The sequence below is a fragment of the Eurosta solidaginis genome, chromosome 1, assembly GCF_040869045.1.
Source record: "Eurosta solidaginis isolate ZX-2024a chromosome 1, ASM4086904v1, whole genome shotgun sequence".
In the NCBI taxonomy this organism is placed as follows: Eukaryota; Metazoa; Arthropoda; class Insecta; order Diptera; family Tephritidae; genus Eurosta; species Eurosta solidaginis.
Genome location: NC_090319.1, coordinates 4,962,729 through 4,977,510, shown reverse-complemented (window position 1 = coordinate 4,977,510; position 14,782 = coordinate 4,962,729). Strand labels below are relative to the sequence as shown.

The following is a 14,782-nucleotide window of genomic DNA, read 5'->3' as shown; positions in this document are numbered from 1 at the left end:
TGAAATCTTATTGGCTCCTACGACAAAAAATATAAGAGAAAGTACAAGATAAATACATAGAAAATAAAGTAGTGTCATATAGGAGTTTGATTTGTTTGCACTTACATTACCATTTTATTTGTAGGAGATTTTCACGGCTACAAAAATTAAGGCGGATTTACACAGACGCTTTGGTTGTGTTGCACTCATTAATTCATCGGTCGGACGAAGTATCGAAAAATTTACATAAATGCTTTGGTTGCGTGCCTACGCTTTGACAACGTCATACGAAAAACAAGTAAGGAAGATTAAGTTCGGGTGTAACCGAGCATTACATACTCAGTTGAGAGCTATGGTCACAACATAAGGGAAAATAACCATGTAGGAAAATGAACCGAGGGAAACCCTGGAATGTGTTTGTATGACATGTGTATCAAATGAAAGGCATTAAAGAGTATTTTATGAAGGAGTGGGCCATAGTTCTATAGGTGGACGCCATTTAGGGATATCGCCATAAAGGTGGATCAGGGTTGACTCTAGAATTTGTTTGTACAATATGGGTATCAAATGAAAGGTGTTAAAGAGTATTTTATGAGGGAGTGGGCCATAGTTCTATAGGTGGACGCCATTTAGGGATATAGCCATAAAGGTGGATCAGGGTTGACTCTAGAATGCGTTTGTACGATATGGGTATCAAATGAAAGGTGTTAATGAGTATTTTAAAAGGGAGTAATCCTTAGTTCCATAGGTGGACGCCGTTTCGAGATATCGCCATAAAGGTGGACCAGGGGTGACCCCAGAATTTGTTTGTACAATATGGATATCAAAAGAAAGGTGTTAATGAGTATTTTAAAAGGGAGTAATCCTTAGTTCCATAGGTGGACGTCGTTTCGGGATATCGCCATAAAGGTGGACCAGGGGTGACTCTAGAATTTGTTTGTACAATATGGGTGTCAAAAGAAAGGTGTTAATGAGTATTTTAAAAGGGAGTGATGCTTAGTTCCACAGGTGGACGCCGTTTCGAGATATCGCCATAAAGGTGGACCAGGTGTGACCCTAGAATTTGTTTGTACGTTATGGGTATCAAATTAAAGGTATTAATGAGGGTTTTAAAAGGGAGTGGTGGTAGTTGTATTGGTGGTCGCCTTTTCAAGATATCGCCATAAAGGTGGACCCGGGGTGACTCTAGAATGCGTTTGTACGATATGGGTATCAAATGAAAGGTGTTAATGAGTATTTTAAAAGGGAGTAATCCTTAGATCCATAGGTGGACGCAGGTTCGAGATATCGCCATAAAGGTGAGCAGCGATGACCCTAGAATTTGTTTGTACAATATGGGTATCAAAAGAAAGGTGTTAATGAGTATTATAAAAGGGAGTAATCCTTAGTTCCATAGGTGGACGCCGTTTCGAGATATCGCCACAAATGTGGATCAGGGGTGACCCTAGAATTTGTTTGTACAATATGGGCATCAAACGAATGGTGTTAATGAGTATTTTAAAAGGGAGTGGGCCTTAGTTCTATAGGTGGACGCCGTTTCGAAATATCGCCATAAAGGTGGACCAGGGGTGACTCTAGAATGTGTTTGTACGATATGGGTATCAAATTAAAGGTATTAATGAGGGTTTTAAAAGGGAGTGGTGGTTGTTGTATAGGTGGTCGCCTTTTCGTGATATCGCCATAAAGGTGGACCAAGGGTGACTCTAGAATGCGTTTGTACGATATGGGTATCAAATGAAAGGTGTTATGAGTATTTTAAAAGCGAGTAATCCTTAGTTCCATAGGTGGACGCCGTTTCGAGATATCACCATAAAGGTGGACCAGGGGTGACCCTAGAATTTTTTTGTACAATATGGGTATCAAAAGAAAGGTGCTAATGAGTATTTTAAAAGGGAGTGATGCTTAGTTCCATAGGTGGACGCCGTTTCGATATATCGCCATAAAGGTGGACCAGGGGTGACCCTAGAATTTGTTTGTACAATATGGGCATCAAACGAAAGGTGTTAATGAGTATTTTAAAAGGGAGTGGGCCTTAGTTCTATAGGTGGACGCCGTTTCGAAATATCGCCATAAAGGTGGACCAGGGGTGACTCTAGAATGTGTTTGTACGATATGGGTATCAAATTAAAGGTATTAATAAGAGTTTTAAAAGGGAGTGGTGGTAGTTGTATATGTGCAGGCGTTTTCCAGATATCGACCAAAATGTGGACCAGGGTGACCCAGAACATCATCTGTTGGATACCGCTAATTTATTTATATATATAATACCTGCCTAGATTTTAAGGGTTTTTTATTTCGCCCTGCAGAACTTTTTCATTTTCTTCTACTTAATATGGTAGGTGTCACAACCATTTTATAAAGTTTTTTCTAAAGTTATATTTCGCGTCAATAAACCAATCCAATTACCTCACCATGTTTCATCCTTTTTTTCGTATTTGGTATAGAATTATGGCATTTTTTTCATTTTTCGTAATTTTCGATATCGAAAAAGTGGGCGTGGTCATTGTCGGATTTCGTTCATTTTTCATACCAAGATAAAGTGAGTTCAAGTAAGTACGTGAACTAAGTTTATTAAAGATATGTCGATTTTTGCTCAAGTTATCGTGTTAACGGCCATGCGGAAGGACAGACGAACGACTGTGTATAAAAACTGGCCGTGGCATCAATCGATTTCGCCCGTTTTCACAGAAAACAGTTAACATCATAAAATCTATGCCCCTACCAAATTTCAAAAGGATTGGTTAATTTTTGTTCGACTTATGGCATTAAAAGTATCCTAGACAAATTAAATGAAAAAGGGCGGAGCCACGCCCATTTTGAAATTTTCTTTTATTTTTGTATTTTGTTGCACTATATCATTACTGGAGTTGAATGTTGACATAATTTACTTATATACTGTAAAGATATTAAATTTTTTGTTAATATTTTACTTTAAAAATTTTTTTTTTTTTAAAGTGGGCGTGGTCCTTCTCCGATTTTGCTAGTTTTTTTTAGGCGTACATATAGTAATAGGAGTAACGTCTCGGCCAAATTTCATCATGATATCTTCAACGAATGACAAATTACGGCTTGCAAAAGTTTTAAATTACCTTCTTTTAAAAGTGGGCGGTGCCACGCCCATTGTCAAAAATTTTACTAACTTTCTATTCTGCGTCATAAATTCAACTCTTCTACCAAGTTTCGTCGCTTTATCTGTCTTTGGTAATGAATTATCGCACTTTTTCGGTTTATCGAAATTTTCGATATCGAAAAAGTGGGCGTGGTTATAGTCCGATATCGCTCAATTTAAATAGCGATCTGAGATGAGTGCTCAGGAACCTACATACCAAATTTCATCAAGATACCTCAAAATTTACTCAAGTTATCGTGTTAACGGACGCACGGACGGACGGACGGACATGGCTCAATCAATTTTTTTTTCGATCCTGATTATTTTGATATATGGAAGTCTATATCTATCTCGATTCCTTTATATATGTACAACCAACCGTTATCCAATCAAACTTAATATACTCTGTGAGCTCTGCTCCAAAGCGACCAAAGCGTTTATATAATTTTGCCCTTATGCATTTGTGTAAACAGCCTTAGAAGTGAAATTTTTCCATGTTACACGTGTGGCGCTTTATATTTTTACTCTAATTTAAATAAATTTTGCTTTCCGTATGTTTCCGCATTGTTGCAGGCTACAAATCTTTTAGTATTCTTATTTCCGCGGAAATTTATGCCACTATTTCATCTGTACATACTACAAAGTGTTATTAAACTATCAAATGCAAGTCAGTTTGAAGTACTCTTACGTACCAATAATGCAACTCTAGACCTGTGATTTGCATCAGGTGAGCGCGGCTGTGTAGTTTTGACGTTTATCGCTTAGTTGACACACTTGTATAGGTACACTATTTATTTGATCGTGGCCGACGTGGTTGACAAGCATTAAAGCTGTAGTTACCCACCGACGTGTGTAGCATACGTATACGTATGCCGTACGTACACACATTTGAGGGAAGTTTAAGCTGGAGACATTGGTGCTTTATCGGTAACCGTATCGGTAACCTTATAACAGATGATTCGACCAACCTTATGAGAATCAATGCAATCGATTATTGGTGCCGCTAAGGTCGTAACCGTATCGTAGCCAACCAATTGGGTTTTGGTTTACCGTCGTAACGATAAACAGCTGATTACGTTAGGGATACGGATACAGCGATACGACATACGGCACCAATGACTCCAGCTTTATGCCCGCAGTGGCAAAGAAAAAAATGTTGCCATCGACCTGTTTGAATGCATGCATATGGAACCATCAACTTTTCCTATTTTAATTTCTGATGTTCTAAAAGGCTGGCATTAATATTAAATAAGTATAAATATATTACATATTTATAATCTGCACTTTTACATAATTATTTCGAATTATTTCCACAATTTTTCAAACTTTAATTAGGTGTTTTTGCATAAAACTGCAAAATGTCAAAAATTAGCGCACAAAAGTTTACTAGGCAACTCTGTCTAGTGAGAGAGCGAGCAGCTGACATGTTCTTACGGAAAAAATCAAAATTGTTTTGATTTCTACGTTCCGGGCTACGTACGTACGTGCGTTTAACGTCGGTGAGTTTTCGTTTACATTGCACATTCATAAGATAGGTCGTGTCAGCTGACACGTTTTTTCTACGTACGTTCGTGGGTAATTACGGCTTAATGTGTTAGTTTTGTGAGAACGTGCAATGAGAAAGATCGCGGAAGAAAATATTTTACGTTAGGTCGGATGGAAAAAAAATTGCCAAATATCAGGTCATTTTCTTAGTGGCTTAATATTAGCATCTTATTATATTAGAATTGAATAAGCTACAAAACTGCATACTCGAAAAAATTCTTAGAAAAAAGTTCACAAATTTTTATGAAAATTCGCAAAAATTACAAGCAATAAAAAATCGTCATCCGATGACATGTTTACGTCTGCACGCTACGAATTTTCAATACCATAGTGTACCTATACAAGTGTGTTCACTAAGCGATAAACGTCAAAACTACAAACAGCCTCGCTCACCTGATGCAAATCTCAGGTCTAGAGTTGCATTTTTTGTACTTAAGAGTACTTCAAGCTAAGTTGCATTTGATAGTTTAATAAAACTTTGTAGTATTTACAGATGAAATAGTTGCATATATTTCCGCGGAAATAAGAATACTGGAAGATTTGTAGCCTGCAAGAATGCGGAAATATACGGAAAGCAAAATTTATAATATATAAATTAAATTAGAGTCAAAATATAAAGCGCCACACGTTTTTCATAGCTAAGGAATTGACCTCCAGATCCTTGTGTTACACAAATATAGTGAACTTTTGTACAGAAATGACAATTAAAAAGTTTTTCACAATAATTTGAAAAACTCTACGTTTTCTTTGCTTTTTGCACTTAAAGGAGTAACCCTCCGTAATAGATTAAACTTTTAATGAAAATCAATAACTCTGAACAGAACACTTTTCGCCATGATATAAAATGCTGTGGAACAGGAGCAACACTTTTGTGACTACATAAACCCTGTTTCAATCTTTGAGGTCTCTGCACAGAACCCTAATTGACCGTTTTCAACCGAAACAACAATGGCAACCCAGATTTTCCCGTTATGCTCACTTAAACAAATGCCTGTCAGAAAGAAGTCAACACACTTGTACTTGTACACTATGTTCAATACAAATGACGCTTGATGCTTTCTGCTTGTGTGGTGGCCGGGCAAGCGACAATCACCCGAAACGCATACAACTACACGTTGCTATGGTAACCATCAAGCAAATTTTGTGCGTTGCCCGGCAGCTTAAAGCTGGAGACATTGGTGCTTTATCGGTAACCGTATCGGTAACCTTTTAACAGCTGATTCGACCAACCTTATGAGAATCAATGCAATCGATTATTGGTGCCGCTAAGGTCGTAACCGTATCGTAGCCAACCAATTGGGTTTTCGTTTACCGTCGAAACGATAAACAGCTGATTACGTTAGGGATACGGATACAGCGATACGACATACGGCACCAATGACTCCGGCTTAAAGCCATTGGTGCCGTATATCGTATCGCTGTATCCGTATCCCTAACGTAATCAGCTGTTTATCGTTACGACGGTAAACCAAAACCCAATTGGTTGGCTACGATACGGTTACGACCTTAGCGGCACCAATAATCGATTGCATTGATTCTCATAAGGTTGGTCGAATCAGCTGTTAAAAGGTTACCGATACGGTTACCGATAAAGCGCCAATGTCTCCAGTTTAACTTCGCGAATGACATGGTCAATGCGGTGAGTGTTCCCCAGTAAACATCAATAAAACAGTTAGGGTTCTTCACATACAAGCAAAAGGCCGACGTCTGAACGTACTCGAAAACATTGAAATCTACAAACATCAAACATTCGACGGTAGAATAATAAACAAACAGGTAAATGCAATTTCTGACACAATATTTGAGCCATTAAAATTTGTTTACAAGAAACAAAGTAATCACCCAGACACAACAGACAAACACACAACAACAAATAAACGCAAAACAATAAACGCACCAAAGCAACAAACCCACAAAGAAGATCAAATGACTAGAATTACTGACTTTTACCTGCCTCAGTCAGCCACACAAATCGATCAGTAAAAACCACCCTCGGTTCTGAATGAACACACAGCACATACACATATGTAAATATACGCCAGCATCAATTTTGACAATACCTGCTGATGTACCTACGAACTTTAAATACAAGACAAACGACAACTGATCAGAACGAAACTCGACACTGATGTTGGCACAACGCCGAAACCGGTTTGCCTCGAAACCAAATTTGACAAGGGATGATGGAAAATCGTTCCAAAATACATCATAGTAAAGTACTATTTTTTCGCTTAAAAAAGTGAAAATTTAATTCTCCATTTTTTGAAATTAGCTTCCAAAACAGGTACGAACTTTCGAAATTGGAACCTTCTAAATATATTCTTTTACTATTTTAAAACAACCTAAACAAACATGGGTGTGCAAAAATGTCATTTCTCTATTTTTCTAAGTTAGGCTACAAAAACTATGTATCGGCATTCGAAGTTCGAAATTGGAATTCTTTTTTCTTCATTCAAAGTTTAAAAGTATGACAGGCCGAAAAAAATCGTAAACCTATTTTTTTGCGAAGATCTGAATTCGAAATCGCAAAACACAAACATTAAAATGTCCATTTTGGAGGCTAATTTCGAAAAACGGGTGAATCAATTTTTGACTTATGTCTCAGTCTTAATAAAATAGATTTGATCCAATATTCACATAAAAACTAATATTGCCCTTACTGTTGTTGTTTGTATTGTTGCATAGATAAAAGATTGTGTAAACGAAAGAAAGCAAGTGCAACTCGAAGGACACCTTAAAGAAGAGTAAGCAAGCTTTCGATTTCCGAATGTGGTTAAAGGTTGCGCATCTTATAATTTAAATAACGGTCTTTCTCTACTGATTATTTACGTTCCCGAAAGAAACTTTTAGGTGGTTCGTTTTCAACCGAATACTGGAACAGGTATTTGCAGAGCTAGGGTGTTTTTCGCTTCTGTGAGCTGGCGGATAAAATGCTGGTTTAAATTCTCTGCGAATGCGTCGCTCTGGCAAGTCAGAGACTCTCCTTACTAGGTGGGAATATCACACTATCGCGGCTGGCAGGGTTTTCTCAAAAACACTCTATCTCGATGTTCCCGTTGGAAATATCAACTCCTTTCCAATATAGTTCTGCTCCAGGTCAAAATTCGAAATATTTCCACAGATTATATATGAAAGCCCATATAACAAAGCCAGACAACGCATAAAGCTTTCATATGGCGTTTCAATAAAGGCCTTCGTAGAAGAGTCGACTCGTCATCGTATCGTACTTGTAAAAAAACAAATACCATACGAATGGGTGTCGCAGGTTAACCGCCAAAGCGCGGAAAAACCCGATCTAGTATTATTTACTAGGAAATTTAAGGTCCCTAATTGGACAAAACCTAGCTTGGAGGGGTAACCCTACAAGACCATGCATTTCCTGTTTGATTGATCATATGCAACTCCTTTCTCCTCTTTTTTTTTAAATTAGGATTGGTCAGGGATATCAGATGTAGAATGTGCGGTTTTGAGGAGGAAACTATCGAGACCGTTTTGGGCTCGTGCCCTGCGTTTGCCAGGCTAAGGCTCTAGCTATTAGGAGTGATACAGCTGTCATATCTAGAAGCAGCGAGTGGCATAGGTTCTACTTATTTCTGGATCGACACAGTAAACAGCAGACCCGACCCCTTCGCGAATTGATGCAGATGTAAGAAAATCAATATTTATTTCTTTAATTTTTAAAATTTGACTCTTGACTATTTTTTCGAGTTCTTTTATTATTTTATTGTAATTAATTGATTGCATACAATTTAAATTTATTTTTGAATGATGACAAAGAAGTAAAAATTCTCACGTGCGTACAAAAGTACACGCACCAATTATTTTTTTATAAGAACATTATTATTCTACACCTGATTACATATTTTATTATTTCATAATTTCGTAATTTCCCTTGTATACTTATGAAGAAATTGAATTTCCCAAAATCTTTTGTCTCTAAGCCACATTATTGACTAGAACGTAGACCCGTACTTTTTTTTATATTTAGCTATTCTCTCGGATCTTGTTCTTTTTGCTGGTTGCGTAGGTTTTTTTGCTGGTTGCGTAGGTACTCCCCTTCTACCATCATCACCAAATTCATCATCTTTGTCACAGTTAGGACATTTTTTAGGAGGATTAACACATCTTATAATACTTTCAAGTATACGGTCAGCTACAATAGCAGCAGCAGGACCACCTCGTAGTTGATTATGGTCCTTACCACGTTGAGAAGGATCATTTGCAAGGTCAGTTTGGCGATCACTGTTAGATGTAGCCTCGTTCACCATCAACACCAAAGCTACTAGGGCAGCTAGTAAAGTCGTAAGAACTCTCATTTCTATTTAGAGACAAAGTTAATCGAAGCTGAATATATAACTGTAGAAGGCTTGACATCAATGGCCTTTTTATACGAAAAATTATTACTCCAAATTTTATGCGCACAAAAGAATTTACTTGGAAAAAAATACATATCGTTAGCTTAATGTGAAAATGTGCTAAGTCACTTTTTTTTTGAAAAATTTTATTTTAATGCAGTTTTAAAACTGAATTCAAAATACATCGATTACAAGAAAAAAATATTTTAATTTTAAATTTTTACATGCTGTTTGCAATGATGTGTAAATGTGCTAAGTCGCCAAGTGTTAAAAAAAAAAATGTGCTGTCAAGCAGTCAATAATATCAATCTGAATTACTAGTCATTTCTTTGTGCGCGCCTTTTATTTACTTATTTAATTCATTCAGTCTAAAAGTACATGATTTGTTGTTGTTGTTGTATTAACGATAAAGACACTCCCCGAAGGCTTTGGGCCGATGTTGATGGTCCTTTGCCGCATATAGATCCGGTACGTTCCGGTAACAAAGCACTATTAAGGTACTAGTCCGACCATCTCGGGAACGATTTATATGACCATATTAAACCTTCTAGGCCATCCCGTCCTCCCCACCCCCTAGATCCATGAGGAACTTGGAGTCGCCAGAGCCTCGGCTGTCAATGAAACAGAATTCGCACCGGGTAGATGAGGTTGGCAATTGGGTTGGAGAAGCTATATATTGCGCTGGGAACCCCTTGAGAGGGTTGCTTACACAACCCCTTGAAATTGGATTTACCCAATTGAGACATGTCTTTGGTGTACGATAAATGTTTTGTGCTGACCATAATCTACTTCAATTCTTACATGTCGAAAACTACATGCTTTGTTACAGACTAGTTAAAAATAGAAAACAATTCCAGCTTAAACTTATATAAGCTGTTATTAAAATTAAAAATACTACTGAATCGATTTGCTAGATGTAGAGTCCTAGTTATAGGTTCATTCATAGCATAAATCGCTTTATGAGTTGTTTCGATAAATAATCTATTAAGCCGAAGATCACGCATTGGAATATATGGAATGAACAAATTAGATAAATCAGAGCAATTCGTGCTAACGTTTATTACATTATAGACAAGCATGAGTGAGATTCAAGTTGTTCTGTCATGCAAAGCCCGAAGACCAAGCCAATTTGCCCCTGCTGGTATATGATGGGAGGCCGTCTGGCCCGTGAAGCATACGTAAAGCAATTTTAGTAAAAAATGTTTGAACTCTCTCAATTTTATAGGAGTTAGATTCATAGAAATGATTCCATATTATTGAGCAATATTCAATACCACTTCTGACCAAGGATATATAAAGTGCCTTCAACGTCATGGGTCCTTAAAGTCACTGGTGTTACGTCTACTGAACCCATTGGCATACATGATTTTTATTTTTTTCAAAGCTTCTACACTCAAAAGCATTGCAGTTAAGGTATACTCATTCACAGTTTTGAAAAAAGAAGGTAATTTCAAAAGTTATTCATTTTTTTTCGTTTCCTGTAAAATTCGTAAAAGTTGACTTAGCACATTTTCACATTAAGCTAACGATATGTATAAACGTATTGAAATATGTTTTTCTATTTGTTAAGCAAATTAAATTTAAAAAAACTTAGCTCTTGCTTTAAAGAGATTTAGCTTTAGTTTTGAAGTTATTTTTCATACCATTTTCTAATAACTTGACAAAACAACGTTTGCTTATTTCATTATTCACTCGACACAATGGAAACCGCAATTAATATTTTGTTAGCAATTTTTTTGTTTGTTTTTCAGTTTAATAAATAAAGGAATTACTGATAAACATCACATGACAGCCAGATTAAATAAACAGAATATTTTGGTGCAGAGTAAGTACCGTTACCGTGTGCCATAGGTCTAGACTCAGAGAAAAAATCGTTCTAAAACGAACGAAACAAGTTCAAAATGAAGAACATTCGTTGACAAAAGTCTGTTATACCATAGATGTTGCGCCTAACCAAATATGTGCCTACTTTCGAAAAAGCCATATTATCTTTTGCAGCAAATGCAGCGAAAATTAAATTTTGAATTTTTTTCGTATTTTTCGTAAATTATTGAAAATAATTAATTATTTGATTGTCATTTGTTACATTGACAATAAAAATCGAAGCACCAAGCAAAGCCGACTGGATTTTTCACTGGATTAGGCATTCAATAAAGCTATAATGAGATAATAAAGAATTTGTATTTTGTATGGAAGATCGAGTTCAATTAGGGCTTTAATGTAGAAAACTCGACTAATTATTTCATTAAGCCTCTGTGTGAAATCGGTATTAAGTACGTTTTTTCGGCAAAAGTCTAGTTGAGGAGTCGACTGCTAATACGCGTCCAAACATATCGAGAGAGGTGTCAAAAGACTCGTATGGACCTCGACAACAATAATCCGAAGACGGAAAATAAAAATTTTAACTCGTTCAAAAGATATTAGCGAAAACCCGAAAAATGGGGTCCCTCCGAAACCGGGGTCGGATCCATAGCATTTTTTCGCAGAACACATTTCTGCGTTGGCGATCTTCGGCCGCGCTTATAAAAAATTACCCTGGCCGGTCCACCAATGGGATGGGATCAAAATTAAATGCTTGCAAAATCCCTTTGTACACAAAATTTTTTTCAGTGCACAGCAACATTACAACAACCACATGAAAATTGCTAACTTCAACTGCAAATATATCCGGACAGAGATACAATTTTTATTTTCCTTCCCCCTTCGAATTATTGTTGTCGAGTTCGATACGCGTCTTTTGACACTTCTCTCGATATTTTTGGACGCGTATTAGCTTTCACCCCTCAACTAGACTTTTACCGAAAATACGTACTTAACACTTTTGTCAACGAATGTTCTTCATTTTGAACTTGGTTTCGTTCGTTTTAGAACGATTTTTTCTCTGAGTGTAGACCTATGGCACACGGTAACGGTACTTAAGGGCCAATTAATGGTGACCATAAAGCCATAACCCGATAAAACAGCTCATCGGACCTACCTTATGGAAATCAATGTAATCGATTAGTGATGCCATACCATAACACTAACGCCATAACCATACCATAGCCAACCAATTTCTTCGCCATATCCATAACCTAAAAATATTTGAGTTGGAGAATTCATTAACTTTTTGTAGATTTTATTTATTGTTTTGGATACGTTATGACTAAGAGACTAATTTTTTTTGTGGAATATGTTTGTAATTTTTTTTCTTTATTTTTATGAAATTTTCACGATTTTTAGGTTAAGGCACCATTAATCGATCACATTGGAGATGGTTATATGTATGGTTATGGGTATGGTTACGACTATGGCGTTAGGGTTAAGGAAGTTTAATTAGCCCTTTACTCTGCACCAAAATATTTAGTTTATTTAATCTGGCTGTCATGTTATATTTACCAGTAATTCCTTTATGTATTTAACTGAAAAGCAAACAAAAAAATTGCTAACAAAATATTAATTAAGGTTTGCATTGTGTCGTGTGAATAAAAAATAAGCTGAGTTTTTAGAAAAAGTAATTGAAGTGCAAATCACAATACATATACAAAATTATATGTACACTGAAACTTTTTTAAATTGAAAAAAAAAAATAATAATAAAAATGTATTTTAAATGTTTATAGAATTTTTATGGTCCCCTTAATGAATAAATTTTGAATAAAAGTTTTTCTCAGTGCTACAATACTTTTTTAAAAGTTGTTTGTTGTCAGTTTGCTAGTGTAAATTTGAATATCATACCGGAGTGCCTTGGCTTCATATGAAATTTGGGCACTTTCATATGAATCGAATATATATGTGAGGGCATGTGGCAGTGCTATGAAATTTTTTTATATTCAAAGTGTGAATTTGTATCTGTGCCTATTCATCAGGGCAAAACAAAAACAAATGTGCTATAAGCGCAGCTCTGCTTAAAATTATCATTAAAATAGTTTTATTTGCTAAATTGTTGACTACCACCAAAGTTTTAGTGTCAGTGGAAAGTTATTTCCACAAATTTTCTTCCACTATAATTTGGTGAAGCTTATGGAATATATTAAGAAAGTTAGTAAAAATAACTTTCCACTACCTCTAAACAATTATTGATACTGGAATTAAGCCTTTTCGTAGACATTTTCTCCGCAAACTTCTATAGCATGGATTTCAAATTTTGATCCGTCAATTAACCAGGCCTCTGAGTCAGGACCAGGATTTCTTGTTTCCCCAGGAGTTCTGTCCGCAATGGACATCTCAAAATACCGTGAGTCTGTAAGCGTAGGGGCCACTGCGTTACGTAGTTGCAAGACTATACTTCACAGGATGTCAGACTTATACCCATATGTTCAAACCTCAAATCTCTATGCTCAAATTTCTTTTAATAGTCATATTTAATTTGCAATATTTCATCTGAATGATTTTATTAAGTGAAAAATTTGGAGGAAATATCGTGATTGTGACGAATATTAGTGACACTAAGTGATACTCACATCACATTTTTAAACGGTTTTATTTATTTTCAATTATTATTCAGTAAAGTGAATTCATAAAAATGAAAGTTATAGTACAAAGTGTCACTACAGCAAAAGTAAGAGGTATATAAATAAATATAAATTTAAACATGTATATAATTAATCTTTCATTTTTACCAAGTTGGTGACAACCTTATCAGCTCCATAGGACGTGGTCTATGTGTTCTTGTAGGCATGACACATTCGGATACAGAAAGGGACGTGGATTATCTGTAGGTGCGCATATTGCGATTTTTTATTGTATAGATACACATAGCATTTTTGAACTGTCGATAGGGTACGCAAACTTCTTGCCCTACGCCTATTCGAAGATACCCAAGGAAAACGAAATTTGGAAATATTATGTGTCTCGCAATTCACACTTTATCATCGACTTAAAGGCAATAAGCCCGACTTTCATTTGGCTATGCAAGCTGATGCCGCACAAAAGTTGTATAATAGGTTCTTGAAACGTTTGCAAAATGAATATAATGTCCACAAAATAAAAGGTAAACAGGTGTGACATCACTTAAACTATACTATTCTATTTATAATAATTTTTTTTATAGATGGTAAATTCGGTGCCTATATGCAGGTGTATATACAAAACGATGGCCCTGTTACAGTAGAATTGGAATCTCCCATTGAGGATGTAAAAGCTGAAAGGCAGGCTCAATCAAAATTGGAGGATGCCAACGAAGGTAAAGACGATCACTGTCTCAACGAAGTAGAAAAGTAATGTAGGGTGTTTTTGTGTAAAAATATAAGTATACATTTATTCAACATTCTATGAAATATTATTTCGTTGTAATGTCTTTAGAAGTTTTTCTGTATAAAGTTTAAGCAATTACACTGTATGTGGGAAGTCATATCATTTTTTAGTTGATCTCGAAGATCTAAGAATGACAGCATACCAGATTTTTCCCGGAAACCCGTACCTTTGGACACTTGCGAGCCTATAAATTTGTTGACTATAACCCGATTTTACAGTTTATATCCTTTTTGTATATCACCAATTAATAAAAAATGTTTTGTTGGATGCATACACACAAATATTCAAACATATCCTAAAAGTGTGTATTCCATTTTAAAGAATGAAGTTTTGTCTCTCCAAAAATGTTTAAAATCGGTTGAAAACTACATCAGTTACAGTCATATTAGTCTGCGAAGGGTAATTCTAAGTTTAGACAACAGTGGGATAAGTAAAAATTTCTTAGCCGTTTCGATACAGTTTTAAATTTTTTTCAAATTTTGTTTTCTTTAAAACTTTAATAACTCAGCCAAATTTTAGCATTTGGAAGTTTCCACCAAATCACCTCTGAGCTTGTGTTC

At 35.9% G+C, this 14,782-nt stretch overlaps 2 protein-coding genes across 2 annotated transcripts in view; one reads left to right on the top strand and one right to left on the bottom strand.

Annotated features, from left to right (window-relative positions):
• Nucleotides 1-14,782, bottom strand: part of Dpck (Dephospho-CoA kinase) — a 435,691-nt gene that overhangs the window by 91,867 nt on the left and 329,042 nt on the right. The window lies entirely within an intron of this gene.
• LOC137238832 (D-aminoacyl-tRNA deacylase-like) lies at nucleotides 13,492-14,315 on the top strand. The gene is made up of 4 exons (XM_067763863.1): nucleotides 13,492-13,534; nucleotides 13,593-13,683; nucleotides 13,748-13,959; nucleotides 14,020-14,315. The coding sequence occupies exons 1-4, from the start codon at nucleotides 13,492-13,494 to the stop codon at nucleotides 14,187-14,189; spliced, it is 516 nt and encodes a 171-aa protein (XP_067619964.1). The 3' UTR covers nucleotides 14,190-14,315.